Raw genomic sequence first — 14,850 nt, 5'->3', positions numbered from 1 at the left:
GTATATGAGTAAGTGACTAGGGGGCCATTCACACTTGGGCCCCCTCACTTATAAGTCTTTTTAACTTATAAGTTATAAGTACAAGGCACTTAGGCCTTTATTCCCTAACAACCTCCCACCTAAAGGCAATGTACCTTGGGAGATCAAAGAATCAGCTAACTATGATACAACAGCTGATCATGCACTTACTCATCCAACACCAATCATCTGATGGCAATATGCAAACCGCTCTGCTGGAAGACTCTTGGTCAAAAGATCTGCAGGATTGTCATCTGTGTGCACCTTGACAAGTGTAATGCTCTTGTCATCAAGCACACTCCTGATAAAATGATACTTCACCTCTATGTGCTTTGTCTTGGCATGAAAAACAGGATTCCTTGCAAGCATAATAGCACTCTGACTATCACAGTGTAGCACAGGAACCGGTGACTTAATGCCAAGCTCTTCTACCAAACGCATGAGCCACAAAGCTTCTTTGCATGCCTCAGTGGCAGCCACATACTCAGCCTCAGTGGTAGACAAAGCAACACATTTTTGCAGTCTAGAAATCCAAGAAACTGCACCTCCTGTGAATGTAAACACATATCTAGAGGTAGACTTCCTGCAATCTGGATGTCCAGCAAAATCTGCATCTGTAAAGCCATGCACAGATGTCTCACTCTTCCCAAAACAAATGCACAAGTCTTTAGTGCCTTTCAAGTATCTCAAGATACACTTCATTGCTTCCCAATGCTTTTTGCCAGGATTGCTCATGTACCTGCTTACCACTCCCACCGCAAATGCAATGTCCGGACGTGTAGCAACCATAGCATACATCAAACTGCCAACGGCTGATGCATAAGGAATCTTGGCCATTTCAGCCCGCATATCATCTGTGTTTGGGCAGTCATGTGCAGTCAGTTTTACATATGGAGGCAGCGGAGTACCAAGTGCCTTTCCCCCATCCATATGAAAACGATGTAGCACCTTATTAACATAATCTCGTTGAGATAGATACAGACGCCTGTTAGGTCTATCTCGAGAGATACGCATGCCCAAAATATGATTAGCATCACCAAGATCCTTCATGTCAAAGCGATTTTTTAAGCTTTGCTGTAATGCATCCAACTCCGTGACATTGTTACCCGCAATAAGCATGTCATCAACATACAAAATCAGCAATAGAAGAGATCCATCACTTGCCGTTTTGATATACAAACAGTGATCAGAATTACTTCTTTTGTATCCTTGAGACCTCATGAATGTATCAAACTTGTGATACCATGCACGGGGAGACTGTTTCAAACCATACAAGCTCTTCAAGAGTCTACATACTTTCTTCTCTTGCCCCTTTGACACAAAACCTTCTGGCTGCATCATATAGATCATCTCAAGCAAATCGCCATGCAAAAACGCTGTTTTGACATCCATTTGCTTTAACTCCATATCTTCAGAAGCAACCAGGCCTAAAACAAGACGTAATGTGGCAAGCTTTACAACAGGAGAAAAAATCTCATCAAAATCCACACCATGCTTTTGCTTGTACCCTTTAGCAACCAAACGTGCCTTGTACTTAGAAGAAGCATCAGATGTGACCTTGGTCTTGTAAACCCATTTACATGGCAGAGCCTTATGCCCTTTAGGCAAATCAACCAAGTCCCATGTATGGTTTTTCTCCAAAGACTGCATTTCCGAAACCATTGCTTTGAACCATTTCTTACTGTCTTCACGTTGCATAGCCTCTTTATAGCAAGACGGCTCACCACAATCAGTAAGCATGACATAGTCCAAAGACGGTTCATATCTATCGGGGGGCCTTGTCACCCGAGTAGATCTACGCACCCAATGATCCATAACAGGTGGATTTTCAGCCTGTAAACCATCAAAAACAGCAGGCTGTTCAGCCGGTTGCATCGCAACAACGGGCGGTCTAGGAGCATCAACCTGTTCCCCTACCTGTGGTGCATCAATGGCAACTTGTTGGGGTTGATTTTCAGCAGCTAATGGCTGATTTTCAGCACCATTTTCAGCATGTAAAGGCTGCTGAACATTGGGCCTTCTTGGCTGTCCATATGTAACATCTTCACGAAAAACAACCCGGCGCACTTCCTCGACCTTTGTGGGCTGTTTGTGCATGCAATCCTCATTGAAGATGACATCATTGCTGCGTATGATTTTCCGTAATGCGGGATCCCATAATCTATACCCCATTTCACCATCCTCACCATATCCTAGGAAAATGCATTTATGAGACTTTGGTTCTAGTTTGGTGCGCAGTTCACTCCGGATGTGAACATAGGCCTCACAACCAAACACTCTTAAATGTGCATATGAGGGTGGCTTGCCAGACCACACCTCCTCAGGCACCTTTCCACCCAAAGCCTTGCTAGGTGAGCGATTAATCAAGTGAATAGCTGTTTGTACAGCTTCTGCCCAAAAACCATGAGGTAATGCAGCATGTGACAGCATACTCCGAACTTTCTCTTGGATAGTCCGGTTCAACCTCTCTGCAACTCCATTCTGAGAGGGATTAAAAGGAGCCGTGAGCTCTCTTTTAATACCTTTAGTAGCACAAAAGTCAATAAATGCTTTTGATACATACTCTCCCCCATTGTCTGAGCGCAAAGACCTAAGCTTCTTGTCAGTTTGATTCTCAACAAACGCAAGAAACTTCTTGAAAGTATCCAAAACATCGCTTTTAGCACGTATTGGATACACCCACACCTTATGTGTAGCATCATCGATAAACGAGACAAAATATTTCTTTCCCCCTAAGGACAACTGTGGCATTTCACATACATCGGAATGCACTAAGTCTAACCTGTCAGACTTCAAAGAAAAAGACCTTTTGTGCGGTGTTTGACTGTGCTTACCATAAATACAGTGCTCACAATGAGAAAAATCAGCATACCTCAAACACGGCAAATAACCACAACGAGACAGAGTTTCCATTCCTCTTTTACTCATGTGTCCCAACCGGCCATGCCACAAAGAGACTCTTGGCTGCTCGGTTACGGCGACAACATGGTCACGCACACTAGATACATGCAAAGGATACAGAGTGTCCGATTTACAACCCTTGGCTACAATCCGGGCCCCTTTACAAATTTTCCACTTGCTATCACCAAAAGTGGTGTGATAGCCTGCATCATCTAGCTGCCCTGTACTAATCAAACTCTTCTTGAGTTGTGGCACATGACGCACTTTGTGCAAAACAAAAGTCATACCATCAGCAAAAGAAAACTGGACACTGCCAATACCTGCAATGTCACATGCATAGTTGTCTCCCAAATAAACAGTGCCCTGCACCTCACCTGAGTACTGTGTAAACCAATCCCTATGAGGTGTTACATGAAAGGAGGCACCTGAATCAAGAATCCAAGTATGCATGTCCACATCAGAACCCATAGCAAGGGTATGTGCATCCACAGAAGAGGCATTGAGTACATCAGTGCTGCTCTCACTGTCACAACTACTAGCAACATTGATTTCCTCAATCAACACAGCGCTCTTCTTGGCATTCCCCTTGTCCTTTGCATCAGTTTCAGCACCCTTGTTCTTCTCTTTCTTCCACTCATAGCATTCCCGTTTATAATGCCCTTTCTTTCCACAATGATGACACACAACATCTTTCCTACGAGATTTGCTGCGTGCCCTGTCCTTACTGTCAGATTTCTCCCTCTGTTGAGACCTGCCTTTCAAGTGCAATGCATTAGAAGACCCACCTGTGGTGTTCTTCCTGTTCATCTCTTCCATCAAGAGAGAACTCTCTACATCTGCATACTTAAGTGAAGCACTTGAGTTACTAAGAGCTGTCCGGAATACATCCCAACTCTCGAGCAATGTGCATAGCAGAAAAGTAGCTTTGAACTCCTCATCAATCGTGAATTTCAGCTCTGTCAGTTGGCTGAAAATAGAATTGAATTCATTGATGTGCACTGACATGTGCGTGCCCTCCTTCATGCGGAGATCCATAAGCTTCTTAAGCCAATACACTTTACTGGCAGCACTCTGTTGTGCATACAACTCGTCTAAACGCTTCCACATGCCCCATGCTGTCTGCTCATTCTCTACATTGAAGAGTAAATTGTCAGACACCGAAAGCATGATCGTGGAGCGAGCCAACTCGTCCACTTCTTCCCATTCTTCAACCTCCATATCAACCGGTTTCACACCCTGTAACTTAATAGGTTTCGCCTGTTTCTTCTGCAACATCACATTATAACATTGCTTCTTCCATATAGCAAAGTTATGGGCACCTTCAAGCTTGCGAATGTGCAACAAATTGCCACTTTCACTGCTAGAAGCCATTCTGAGTGATTGCAAACACTGAAACCCTGTTTTGCCGACCTAAACACGCCCAAATGTGCGCAATCGGGCAAAAAACAGCTTGCTGTTACAGAAAAACAGCGAGCAAATTTCACGCGAAATCACCCCAAAACGGCGTACATTCACTGCCAAACCCTTACCAAAGGTTTCCACAAGGTGTATACATCATTTGCTTGCTGAAATTCCCTGTTTTAGGGCAAAAATCAGACCTGTAAACACCTGTTTTACTGAATTTTCAGAACCTCGTTGGTGGAAACACCTGTAAGATTGACCTGTGAGACTTGCCCTAATGAAATTGCATCAAATTGACCCCGAAATTGGTCAATTTCAGCAGAAATAGGCTGCTGTTCGCCAGTTTTTGAAACCCTAATTTTGGGGAAACTGTCACCGGAGGTCGATTCTACACGGTGAGAGGATCCCTTCGCGACAAAGTTGATCGAAAACGGTTGAATATCCTTCCCGCAGCGAGCAAAAACAGAATTCTGATCTGTGTTGCGAAGATGGCTCTCTTGGAAACCCTAAAGCTCTGATACCATGTGTGGGGGAGCAGGAGAGAGAGCCCACTTGCTGTCCTATGCAATGAGAGTGAAGGAGAAGGGGAGAGAGGCGCTGAAGATGCTCACGCAGAGAAAACGTGAGAGAGAGAGAGAGCTCGTTAAAATCTGGGAAAAAGCCACGCTATTTTCTTTTGAGTATATGAGTAAGTGACTAGGGGGCCATTCACACTTGGGCCCCCTCACTTATAAGTCTTTTTAACTTATAAGTTATAAGTACAAGGCACTTAGGCCTTTATTCCCTAACATCTTCATCTGGCTTCCCTACTTCTACAGGATGATTACAGTGTAGACAGCTTTGTTTGACCACCTCTTCTCAGAGGCCCTTCACAGCATAGACTGTTGAGTCTAGCTTTCCCCTCATCTTGGATTACCCTACCTACTGACAGGACACCATCCGGTGGTGGTTCGTGCGGTCTATCGGTGACTGCTGCAACTTAAGGTAGCTTCTACAGTGCAGACTGTTTAGTCTGGCTTTCCTTGTTTCGGAGAACGTTTACGACGCAGATTGCTACATGTGGCCTTCTTGGAGTTTTACATAGCTTAGCCACCTGGCCACACTGGGTTACAGGTTCATGCATTGACAGGCTTCCGGTCATTCTCATGACAATTCTTAGGCTTCCTCATTTTCTCCGTACGGTTTGACTATAGACATCGCAGATCCTATTGGGTAGGACACTTGCAGGTCTATTGGCACTTGTTTTACAACAAGGAGTTGTTTTCACACTTAGTTCGGGACCTTTACTCACCCTGTATTGGCGGGAGTGCAAATTATAGGGAGTACAACAATTTGCTACATTGCTCGTGACGGCACTTTACCATGGAGATTTCTTAGAGGTTGTGACACCCCAAACTGCTGCAGACATCGCAACAGACATCTTCATCATTTGCCTCACATCTTCGGCTTCACGCAGCATCAGGTGTTGAGAGGGGGTGTTAGACTTACACCATTCTGTTGCTTCACAGGTCTAGGGCATACATGTACGCTAGTATGTCTCTGGGCTGGCCACCCATAGTCTAGGTTGCTCCTGGTTCGGCCGCTCGAGCTTGGGGCCGGCAACCCACCTTGTCCGGGTGCCCTTATATATATTTCTTTTCTTGTTGGGTCGTGGGGTATTTTCCAGGCATTTGCCCTACCTCCCCTTGGGCACCTATATATGGGGCCAGGGGGGTACCCACTTTCATCATCTGATCATTGTGTATTGGGTCTTCTGCTCATGGTAGTCATGGGGGGTTGATCGGCCCCTCTTCCACAATATCTTGCGTTTGTTTTCTACTCTCTCTCTCTCTCTCTCTCTCTCTCTCTCTCTCTTCCGCACACGTGCACTTACAACTCCAAGCGAGAAATCAATAGCAACACACAAACAAAAACTTTATAATTACTGATCTTTAATAGAGAGAGAGAGTCGACACGGCCCGGCGTAGTTCCCTGCTCAAAGAGATTGGCCCCAGAGACTCGCGTCCCTCTCGGTATTTCTTTTTCATTACTCATTGCAAAGTACAACTCCTGCGGGTCCTCCGCTCTCAGGCTCTGCGTCCAGATGCCGTGAAGAGTGAGGCCCTTGGTTTCCTTTTATTCTTACAAAGGGATGCCAAACGTAGAGTCTTAGAGCAGTTAAACTCAAAAGCAAGGGATCCCAAAAGCAACTGGCTCCAAAAACTGCCAAAAAAGCAGCCAAGGCAAAATACGGAATTCCATATAGCCTTGCCACGTCAGCAGCCAACGTGAAACGCGGAACTTCGTACAATCTGCCACGTCAGCCTGCCAACGCGTTTTGTGGGATTTTGTATTGTTGCCACGTGGCTTGCTGTCCGTACAGGCTGCTACATCATCAGTCTGCCGCGAGTGGTCATGCCACGTCATCAGTTTGTGACAGATGGCTCTACTAACACTCGACCACGAGTCCATTAGGACACAATCATTTTGCCTAGAAGAAGAAGAGGAAGAAGAAAAAGAACAAGAAGAAGAAGAAGAAGAAGAAGAAGAAGAAGAAGAAGAAGAAGAAGAGTATTTTAATGCCGTAGGAAACTATCCCGAGAGACCTTAAAGATTTATCCGACGAGGAGAGTGGGGATTGGGATTTTTGATCCAGAGATGCAGAGCAAGGCACTGCTTATGAAGCTCATAGTACACGGATTGTTTCTAGGGGCAGAGCCTTGGAAACAGTTTCTACATCATGTTACCTCTCCTTGTTTTGGATCTCTAGATGTTGTCGGTGTCTGGCGCCCAACCATCAGATTCTTCTTCACAGATGCACCCTTGGATACGTCCCATTCGTCACGATTTATGCGTTGCTTGTTGCGTATTTGGAAGGACTTTCGTCTTGCTTTGATCCGACACCTGTCTTTTTCTGTTGACGAGGGAGCGAGGCAGCCATTTGTATGGAATACATATGCAACAAATGCAGAAGGCCGTCAGCTAGGTGAGAGGACTCACATTGATTGGGCTAGATGGGATGACGAACTGGCAAGCTCTTTACGCGGTTGGTCAGATGCGTCCTTGGTTGGGGCACAGGTTATTGGAGCAACCGACGGGGTTGCAGAGGGCTTATTGCCCGTATGAGAGAGATATCGATGAACATACTACTTTACCTTCCTATCAAGATGGTGGGTGTAGTTCGATCCCATCTTAGGAGACCCGATTGTTGCTTAGCGGGGGTCTCTAGTCTTTAGCATCGTCGAGACTGGCCATCATGGACGTCACATTAGATTGGACTTTCAGGGTGAGGTTTCACCTGATCAGAGGTTGATTGCCCATTGGCAGTCAGTTAGAGTGGTTGGCTCTTTCCAGAGGAGATCATGTGACGATTGTGTTTTCACTGTTGAGGAGGCTCTACTTTGGAGACTTAAGATTTGGCAAGGCAAACCCCTTGTTCAGTTAGAGGCTACATGTATGATGAATTCCTGCCAATAGGCTCACAAATCCATCCACTTTTAATATTTATGCATCAGAAAAGTGTTTGGGACATGAACAATGAATACTATTTTGGGTTCTTGTGCTTGTAAGAGTTCAGAAAATAATACAAATCTCCTTCAACCCAACGTTTGTGCTTGGTGGTAGCCGGCATATAGCGAGCACGAGGGGAGGGCAGCCTCCCATGCTAGCGTTTTTGGGCAACCAGCCTTGAGCAGAGGACAGGGATGTGTGCAACAGGAGGGGTAGCCAGTCAGGCATGCGGTCGCCCTTCCACACCCTCGTTGCAGTCTTTTCCCATGCACCCGGAGCGCCTTTCTAAATCCCGTGATCCTCAAGGCATTCCTACCTTTGCCAGGAGGAGATCTATTCTTGCCGTCCTCGTGCTTACTCAGTAGTTTCCCAGTTGTTGCCAGTGGTCTTGTGTGCAGGAGCAATTGGCAGTGTTAGTAGTAGTCGTAGTTGTGTGTACCTCGAGTCTATCCAATTGGCATGCTAGTTCTATGTCGAACCACCCTTGGTCACTTGTATGAGCTGCTTGCTATCAGCATGGAGAGCCTTTCCCAAATCTCTCTCTCTCTCTCAGATGTCCTGTCTCTTTCTACCTCAGTGATCTCTCTTCTCCATAGCTGTGCCTTGTTCTTGTATGTGGCATTGCAGGTGTTCTAGATCAGAGTTGAGGTGTCCACCGGATCACGAGCCAGTTCTTTTCTTCATTGCATCTTCGGTTGCCACCTTTGACACCTTTGACATGACATTTATAAAAGTATGTAGGGCAAATTGCGAAAGAACCTATATAAGCAACCCATTGGTCCCCATTGGGAGCATCAGAAGATCAGAAGATTAGTACCCAGCAGTACTCTAGCGTTTTCCCTCATCATCCATCAGCGTTTCCATCGCCAGCACCTTCAACATCAGCAGATCAACCCTACCGTTTTTGCACTAGATCAGCCCAGCCAGCGTTTTTGCATCAGATCCGCCAGCATTTTTGCACGAGATCAGTGAGCGTTTTTGCATCAACATCATTGTCTAGAATTTTTTGCAGATCATCAATATGGAGCACTCAATATTCAGCATTTAGCCATTGTATCAGCATCTATGTAAGTAATTAAAGCAAGTACTTGCTTTGGCAACATAGTAAGGGGGCCCTTGAGGGTGGTTGAGACCCGACATGCGGTGTCCTCTCTCTCTCTCTCTCTCTCTCTCTCTGTGTGTGTGTGTGTGTGTGTGTGTGTGCCTCTCTCTCTCTCATTGTTTCAGTTCTTTCAAGTGAAGTAAAGTAACCTTGTGTTTGTGCGGAGTACTAGATCTGAGCTAAAATCCTTCCCTTCCGCTGCACCTTACACTGATACCAGTGTAATAGGAAGACACCACGTGCCAACTGAAAAGAACAGATTGAAATAGACTTTTAGCACTTCAAAACCATTGAATAGAGAGAGAGAATCCACGTGGTAGATACAGGGTGGCAGAGTTCCACTCCCAAATGCACTGGCCCGAAAACCTTAGCGCCCCCTTTCGGTATTTCTTTTGGATTGCTTCACAAAGGTACAACTATAAAGGCCCTTGTCGTAAAAGCACCTGCTTGAAAAGTCGTGCCCTTCAAAAGCTGTCCCCTCCAAAATTTGGTGCCCTCTGGGCTGTTCCAAAAACTGCGAAAAATCTGTATAAGTGACACGTCAGCAAGCTGTTCGCGATTTCTAGGATGCGTTCGAACTTCGTACATAGGCCATTTTAACAGTTTTTAGGGTTTTCTTATTGTCTAATGGCGCACCCAATGTTGGGGTCTTGTAGTGGCCCTAACCCCCTAAGGGTTGCCACGTCTCCAACCTGTGACATGTTTAGGTTATGTATTTGTGTTTACTTTTTTTGTGTTTGAACGTGTGAACATTGTGTGTATGGTAAGCATGCTGAATTAGCTCATGCAAGTTTGTCGGGTAAGAAGAAGCTTGAGACATTCTACATAGTGTAATTAGATGTGTGTGTACCTATGCGTAAGGAGCCATTGGGTGTGCTACTTATCTTCATAGATGATGCAACTTGTAAAGGTTAGGCATATCTAGTAATTTGTAAAGCACAAGGATTATGCTTTTTGTATCTCTTGGAAATGGATCTAGTACATTGAGAATTAGCAAGACAAGAAGGTTAAGTACATAAGGACTAATAAGGCAGAGAATATTTCTCCAATGACTTCTTAAGTTTTTGCGTTAGTAATGGTATCAAGAGATAGCTTATTGTTTTCCATACACTTGCCTATAGTGGAGTTGCTGCACAATTTAAGAGAGAGTTCTCAGTATTTAACTCATGCTATGCTTTCAAATGGCTTTTGGGCCAAAGCTATGAAACCATAGCTAATGTGATTAATATATCACCAATGAAAGGCACAAGTTGATGAGCATAAGCCTATAGTGGACGTAAACCTTCATATGATCATTTGAGGGTCTTGGGTTGCAAAGCCTTTCTACATGTGCCAAGGAAGCTTAGAAAGAAGCTGGAACGAAAGTCGTAGAAGTGCATTTTCATTGGCTATGGAGAAAGTGGTGAGATAGGATATTGTCTGTGGGATCTTGCATCTCATAAGGTTATTTTCTAGTGGTGATGTCCTCTTCAATGAGAACAAACTCCCTCCTAAAGAGTTCAAGATGTGTTACTTTGTAGGATGTGTCACTAGTTTCTGAGCATAGACAATAGGCTGTCTAGGTGCCACAAGGTGAAGATGTGCAAAGCGCTGCGCCTAGTAGCTTTGACCATATGTTCTTACGTTGGTAGACATTGACTGCTAAAGTTATTCTGTGATCACATGGGTGTGGTTTACTCATAGAATGTCCCGGAGATAGGTGGGGGGACCTTTTGTTGTTTGGGAGAATTCGGTTTGCAGAATGTTATTAAAAAGGAAATAAAGAAAATTGTGAAACATTGTATTGGCCAGTTAGAAGTTTTTGTATTGCTCAAAACACTGATTAATCTTGAAATAGAAAGACCAGTTTAAATGATAGAGGTGATATTTCTGGTGGTTGTGGGATGTGAAAAACTGCATGTTTTGATAAGCATAATACATTGTTTATTCCTCTTGCTAGATAGCTTGGCTTGGCCGAACTTCGTTCTCAGGCTGGGTTGCTTTCATACCTCATTTGCGTTAAAATAATTGTTCTTTCTATGCAGAGATGGACATGGCATATAAAAGCTATATAGAAGCTTGGGAAAAGAGTGCAACAGTGAAGGCTATTTTGGTGCAAAGCAGTTCACCTCGAGCATTTTCAGCGGGTATGCTTTCGGCTACTTTGGCACTTTTATTGAGAAATGTATTTCAGCAGGTCATCTATGTCAGTTTCTTATCAGCTTAAAACGACACTGTTTTGTCTGTGTCACACTGCCGATGGTTGTTTGCACCATGTTTTTCTAAATAATGCAGGAATGGACATAAAAAGTGTTGCTGCTGCTATTCAGGATGACAGGAAAACACCCTTTGTTTCAAAGGTTTTTTTCTGAACAGGCTCAGCCAGGGATGGTAACTAGGAAAATGCATTCAATTTTGATCATAAGAGGTAATAAACCATGCATTATTCAATCACGCAGGTGGGGATGTCAAGTGGATGACTACAAATGGCTACAAAGAATTTGGAATGCATGCTGTTGCATTGAAGGTTGTTTGGGGCATGGCATGGGTTCTTATTTTTTCTAATTATTGAAGTAGTATTGATCCCTGTATAGATATGAGATACAATCATATGTAGGTGGATTTACATGCATAATATGTCTGTTGCGATTTTCCAAGATTAAACTCACACAATTATGTTTTTGCAGGTGTTTGAAGCAGAATATACACTTATTTGTAAAATTGCGAGGCTGCAGAAACCTTACATTTCTATTATGGATGGTATAACTATGGGATTTGGCATTGGTCTCTCATGCCATGGTAGTTATCGTATTATAACAGAAGTAAGCCAAGAGTCTACCTTTGTATAATATGTATTCGGTTTTTTCTATTTAGTTTTAGTCTTTGTATGGGCAGCCAGTAACTTTAATAGAACTTAAACTGCAGCGCACTGTTCTTGCCATGCCTGAAAATGGAATTGGTCTATTTCCAGACGTTGGTTTTGCACATGCAGTTGCAAAAAGTCCAGGCAAAGGTGCTCTCGGTAAATTTTCTGCTCTCTTTCCTTTCTTCATGTGTATATAAAGAGTGAAGATCAGAGTATGCTAACATTTTTGGCTTCAATATCAGTTATATCTATGTCTGAAATGAATCATGATTCATTTAAGATGGATTCAAGCACTCTTAAATGATTCAAGCACTGGCATATGGTTTTCTCACACTTCTTAAACGGTTCTGCTCAATGTTGTCCTTGCACCTGTGTTCATTGCTTAATTGTTATTTTGTACTACTATGCGTGGTACTCTGTTTTTAAATGATGTGAACTCCTGCTATTTTCATTTGTTTCATTAGAGTGCTTTCTTGGCCTGGCCAAAGGGCATGGGCTATAGTGTTGAGTATCTGAAACGAACACGTGGAGAGGATCTCCCGGCTACATGGACCTCCTACAGACACGCGTCGAACTAACCACCCGACCATAGCCACCATCCGATAGCACTCTCGTGCTGGGGCAGCGTCCGAGGACGTAGGCGTGCACCTGTAGACGGAGCGTCCCATACCACTCGGCCTCACCTCCTCGAGGTGACCTCGTGCACTCCTAGCCACACGGGCTAACCCACTCGCACTCTGCCAGTGGGGGCCCGAATAAGAGAACCAATCAGTTTTCGATACTTTGTAGCATTTGCTACATCTGAGGGGTCATACCATGACAACTTCTGATTGGGATCCATAGGGGTTGAGATAGGTTTACACTCGGTCATATCAAATGCTTCCAACAACTCTTGGATATAGCGCTTCTGAGAGAGAAAGATGCCCCCCTTTTGTATGCATATCTCCAATCCAAGAAAGTAATGAAGCAAGCCAAGATTTGTCATCTCAAACTTCTTAGCCAAGGTCTCCATAGTACTGCGGATGTGCTCAACATGGTTACTTGTGATCACAAGATCGTCTGCATAGAGGATAACAAGTGTCACCAATCCTCCCTCACTGAAAATATATAAATCTGGGTTTGTAGAAGAACGTCGAAAGGAGTGTCGTAGGAAGAAAGAATCTATCTTCTGGTACCACGCACGAGGGACTTGCCTTAGGCCATCGAGAGCCTTTAATAACCGACAAACCATGTCTTTGAAATTGAGATCCTTGAGCTGTGGAGGTTGGTCCACATACACCTTCTTCTCTAAGTCATCGTTGAGAAAAACTGAAACTACATCCATCTGAAAAACCGACCACCCAAAAAAGGAAGCAAGGGCAAAAACTGTCCGAATGGTTGCCATCCTTGCAGTCTGCAAAGGTCTCGTCATAGCCCACACCTTGTCTCTGAGAGAAGCCCTTGGCAACAAGCCATGCCTTGTGCTTGTCCAAAGAACCATCAAATTTGTACTTGGTCTGACACCAATCACCTATCGCTTGGCAAGCCTCGAAATCAATTCCCAAGTGTTGTTCTTCTTGAATCAAGTTATTGTGGGAGTTACGGTTGCATGGATGCACACACAGCTTGGAGAAGATGAAGAAGCTCAAGGCACATAAAAAAGAGTGTATAGCTTAGTGCACATTAGAAAGATAAGTTAGCCCTAGAATGATGGGCATATATACAATGCATGGGGGAAAAAACCTCCTAGTGAGGGAAAAAAATACCTTGGTGATCCAAAGTGTGTTCACACACATCACTACCACATATATGGTAACAAATCCCCCCAGGAGTGATGCTGTGAACGAGAGCTGGCACATAGTGTATAGGAAGTGCCATGCCCTGAGGACATGATCAATCCACAAAGTGAAGCAAGCTTAAAGCTTTGCGGAAAACATGAGGTAATGCCTTTGTGAATAGATTTGCAAGGTTGTCCTGTGTCGGCACATAAGACAAACTGATCTCTTGCAGAGATTCTCTCTTTGACATAGTAATATTGCACCTCAATTTGCTTTGTGCGAGCATGAAAAACTGGGTTCCTCGCAAGTGCCAATGCGCTTCAACTGTCAGTGTAGATGATGTTGGCAATGTCCTGTCTACCCAAATAAGCCATAAGATGTTTGAGCCATACACACTTCACCGTAGCTGTGAAGATTGCCCTGTATTGAGCTTCACAATTGGAAGTGGCAATAGTAGGTTGCTTCTTGCTCAACCATGATATGCATGAGTTGTCGAGCATGGAACAAAAACCACTTTTGGACACTCGCGTGGCATAAGAACGAGCCCAATCTGAGTCTGAAAAAGCATGCAAATCTGGCTCCCCTTGGGATAAAACCACCCAAGATGTAAAGTGCCACTCAAGTAGCAAAAGATCCTCTTGACATCGTGCCAATGCTTAGACCCTGGGTTGTGCCTAAATCTGCTGACCTGTGAGATTGACTCAGTTTCAAACCTGTTTCCATTGGAGTAGCAATAGGTTTGCAGTCCTCTAGTCCAAACTTAGTAATGTCTCTATGTAGCTCGTTTGACACAAGGCAATACCTGCTTAAACTGTATGCCCAAGTAATGATGCAAAAGCCCCAAGTCTTTTATCTTGAAAGTAGCATTCAAATCAGCCTTGAATTCAGCAATGTGTGTCTCATTCGGACCAGCAATCAACAAATCATCTACATATAGAACGACGATGAGAAATACATCACCCTCACGCTTGACATACAAAATGCTTTCAGTTGAAATGTTACGAAAGCCTTGTTTAGCCAAACGATTGTCAGCTTTCTCATACCAAGCACGAGGAGGCTGCTTCACCCATACAAAGCTTTCTTACATTTGCACACTTTATTTTCTTGTCCTTTCTTGACAAAACCGTGAGGCTGCATTACATATACTTCCTCAAATATATCACCATTCAAGAAAGCAATAACCATGTTTGTTTGATGTACATTCCATCCAAAATGAGCTGCCAATACACATACAAAACGAACAGTAGTCATATGACAAGTGGGAGCAAAAGACTCTTGATAGTCAATGCCTTTCTGCTGTGCATAACATATTGCCAGAAGTCTAGCCTTATGGCTTA

At 44.0% G+C, this 14,850-nt stretch overlaps 1 protein-coding gene across 8 annotated transcripts in view; it reads left to right on the top strand.

Moving 5' to 3' along the window:
* Positions 1-14,850, top strand: part of LOC147422065 (ATP-dependent caseinolytic (Clp) protease/crotonase family protein) — a 63,942-nt gene that overhangs the window by 7,899 nt on the left and 41,193 nt on the right. For 6 of the 8 annotated variants that reach the window (XR_015186850.1, XM_086503622.1, XM_086503620.1 and 3 more), the window contains exons 2-5: positions 10,936-11,037; positions 11,350-11,417; positions 11,578-11,712; positions 11,816-11,912. Coding sequence is in view for 7 of the 8 variants with exons in the window: in XM_086503622.1 (XP_086359748.1) it covers positions 10,936-11,037; positions 11,350-11,417; positions 11,578-11,712; positions 11,816-11,912 (402 nt within the window). In the remaining variant the exon portion in view is untranslated. Of the gene's footprint in view, positions 1-10,935; positions 11,038-11,185; positions 11,251-11,349; positions 11,418-11,577; positions 11,713-11,815; positions 11,913-14,850 lie in introns of all 8 variants that reach the window. The other 2 variants (XM_086503621.1, XM_086503626.1) reach the window with 1 other exon arrangement.

Source organism: Adiantum capillus-veneris, chromosome 27 (assembly GCF_014529385.1).
Source record: "Adiantum capillus-veneris isolate H3 chromosome 27, ASM1452938v2, whole genome shotgun sequence".
Taxonomy (NCBI): domain Eukaryota; kingdom Viridiplantae; phylum Streptophyta; class Polypodiopsida; order Polypodiales; family Pteridaceae; genus Adiantum; species Adiantum capillus-veneris.
This window is presented reverse-complemented; position numbering and strand designations above follow the sequence as displayed.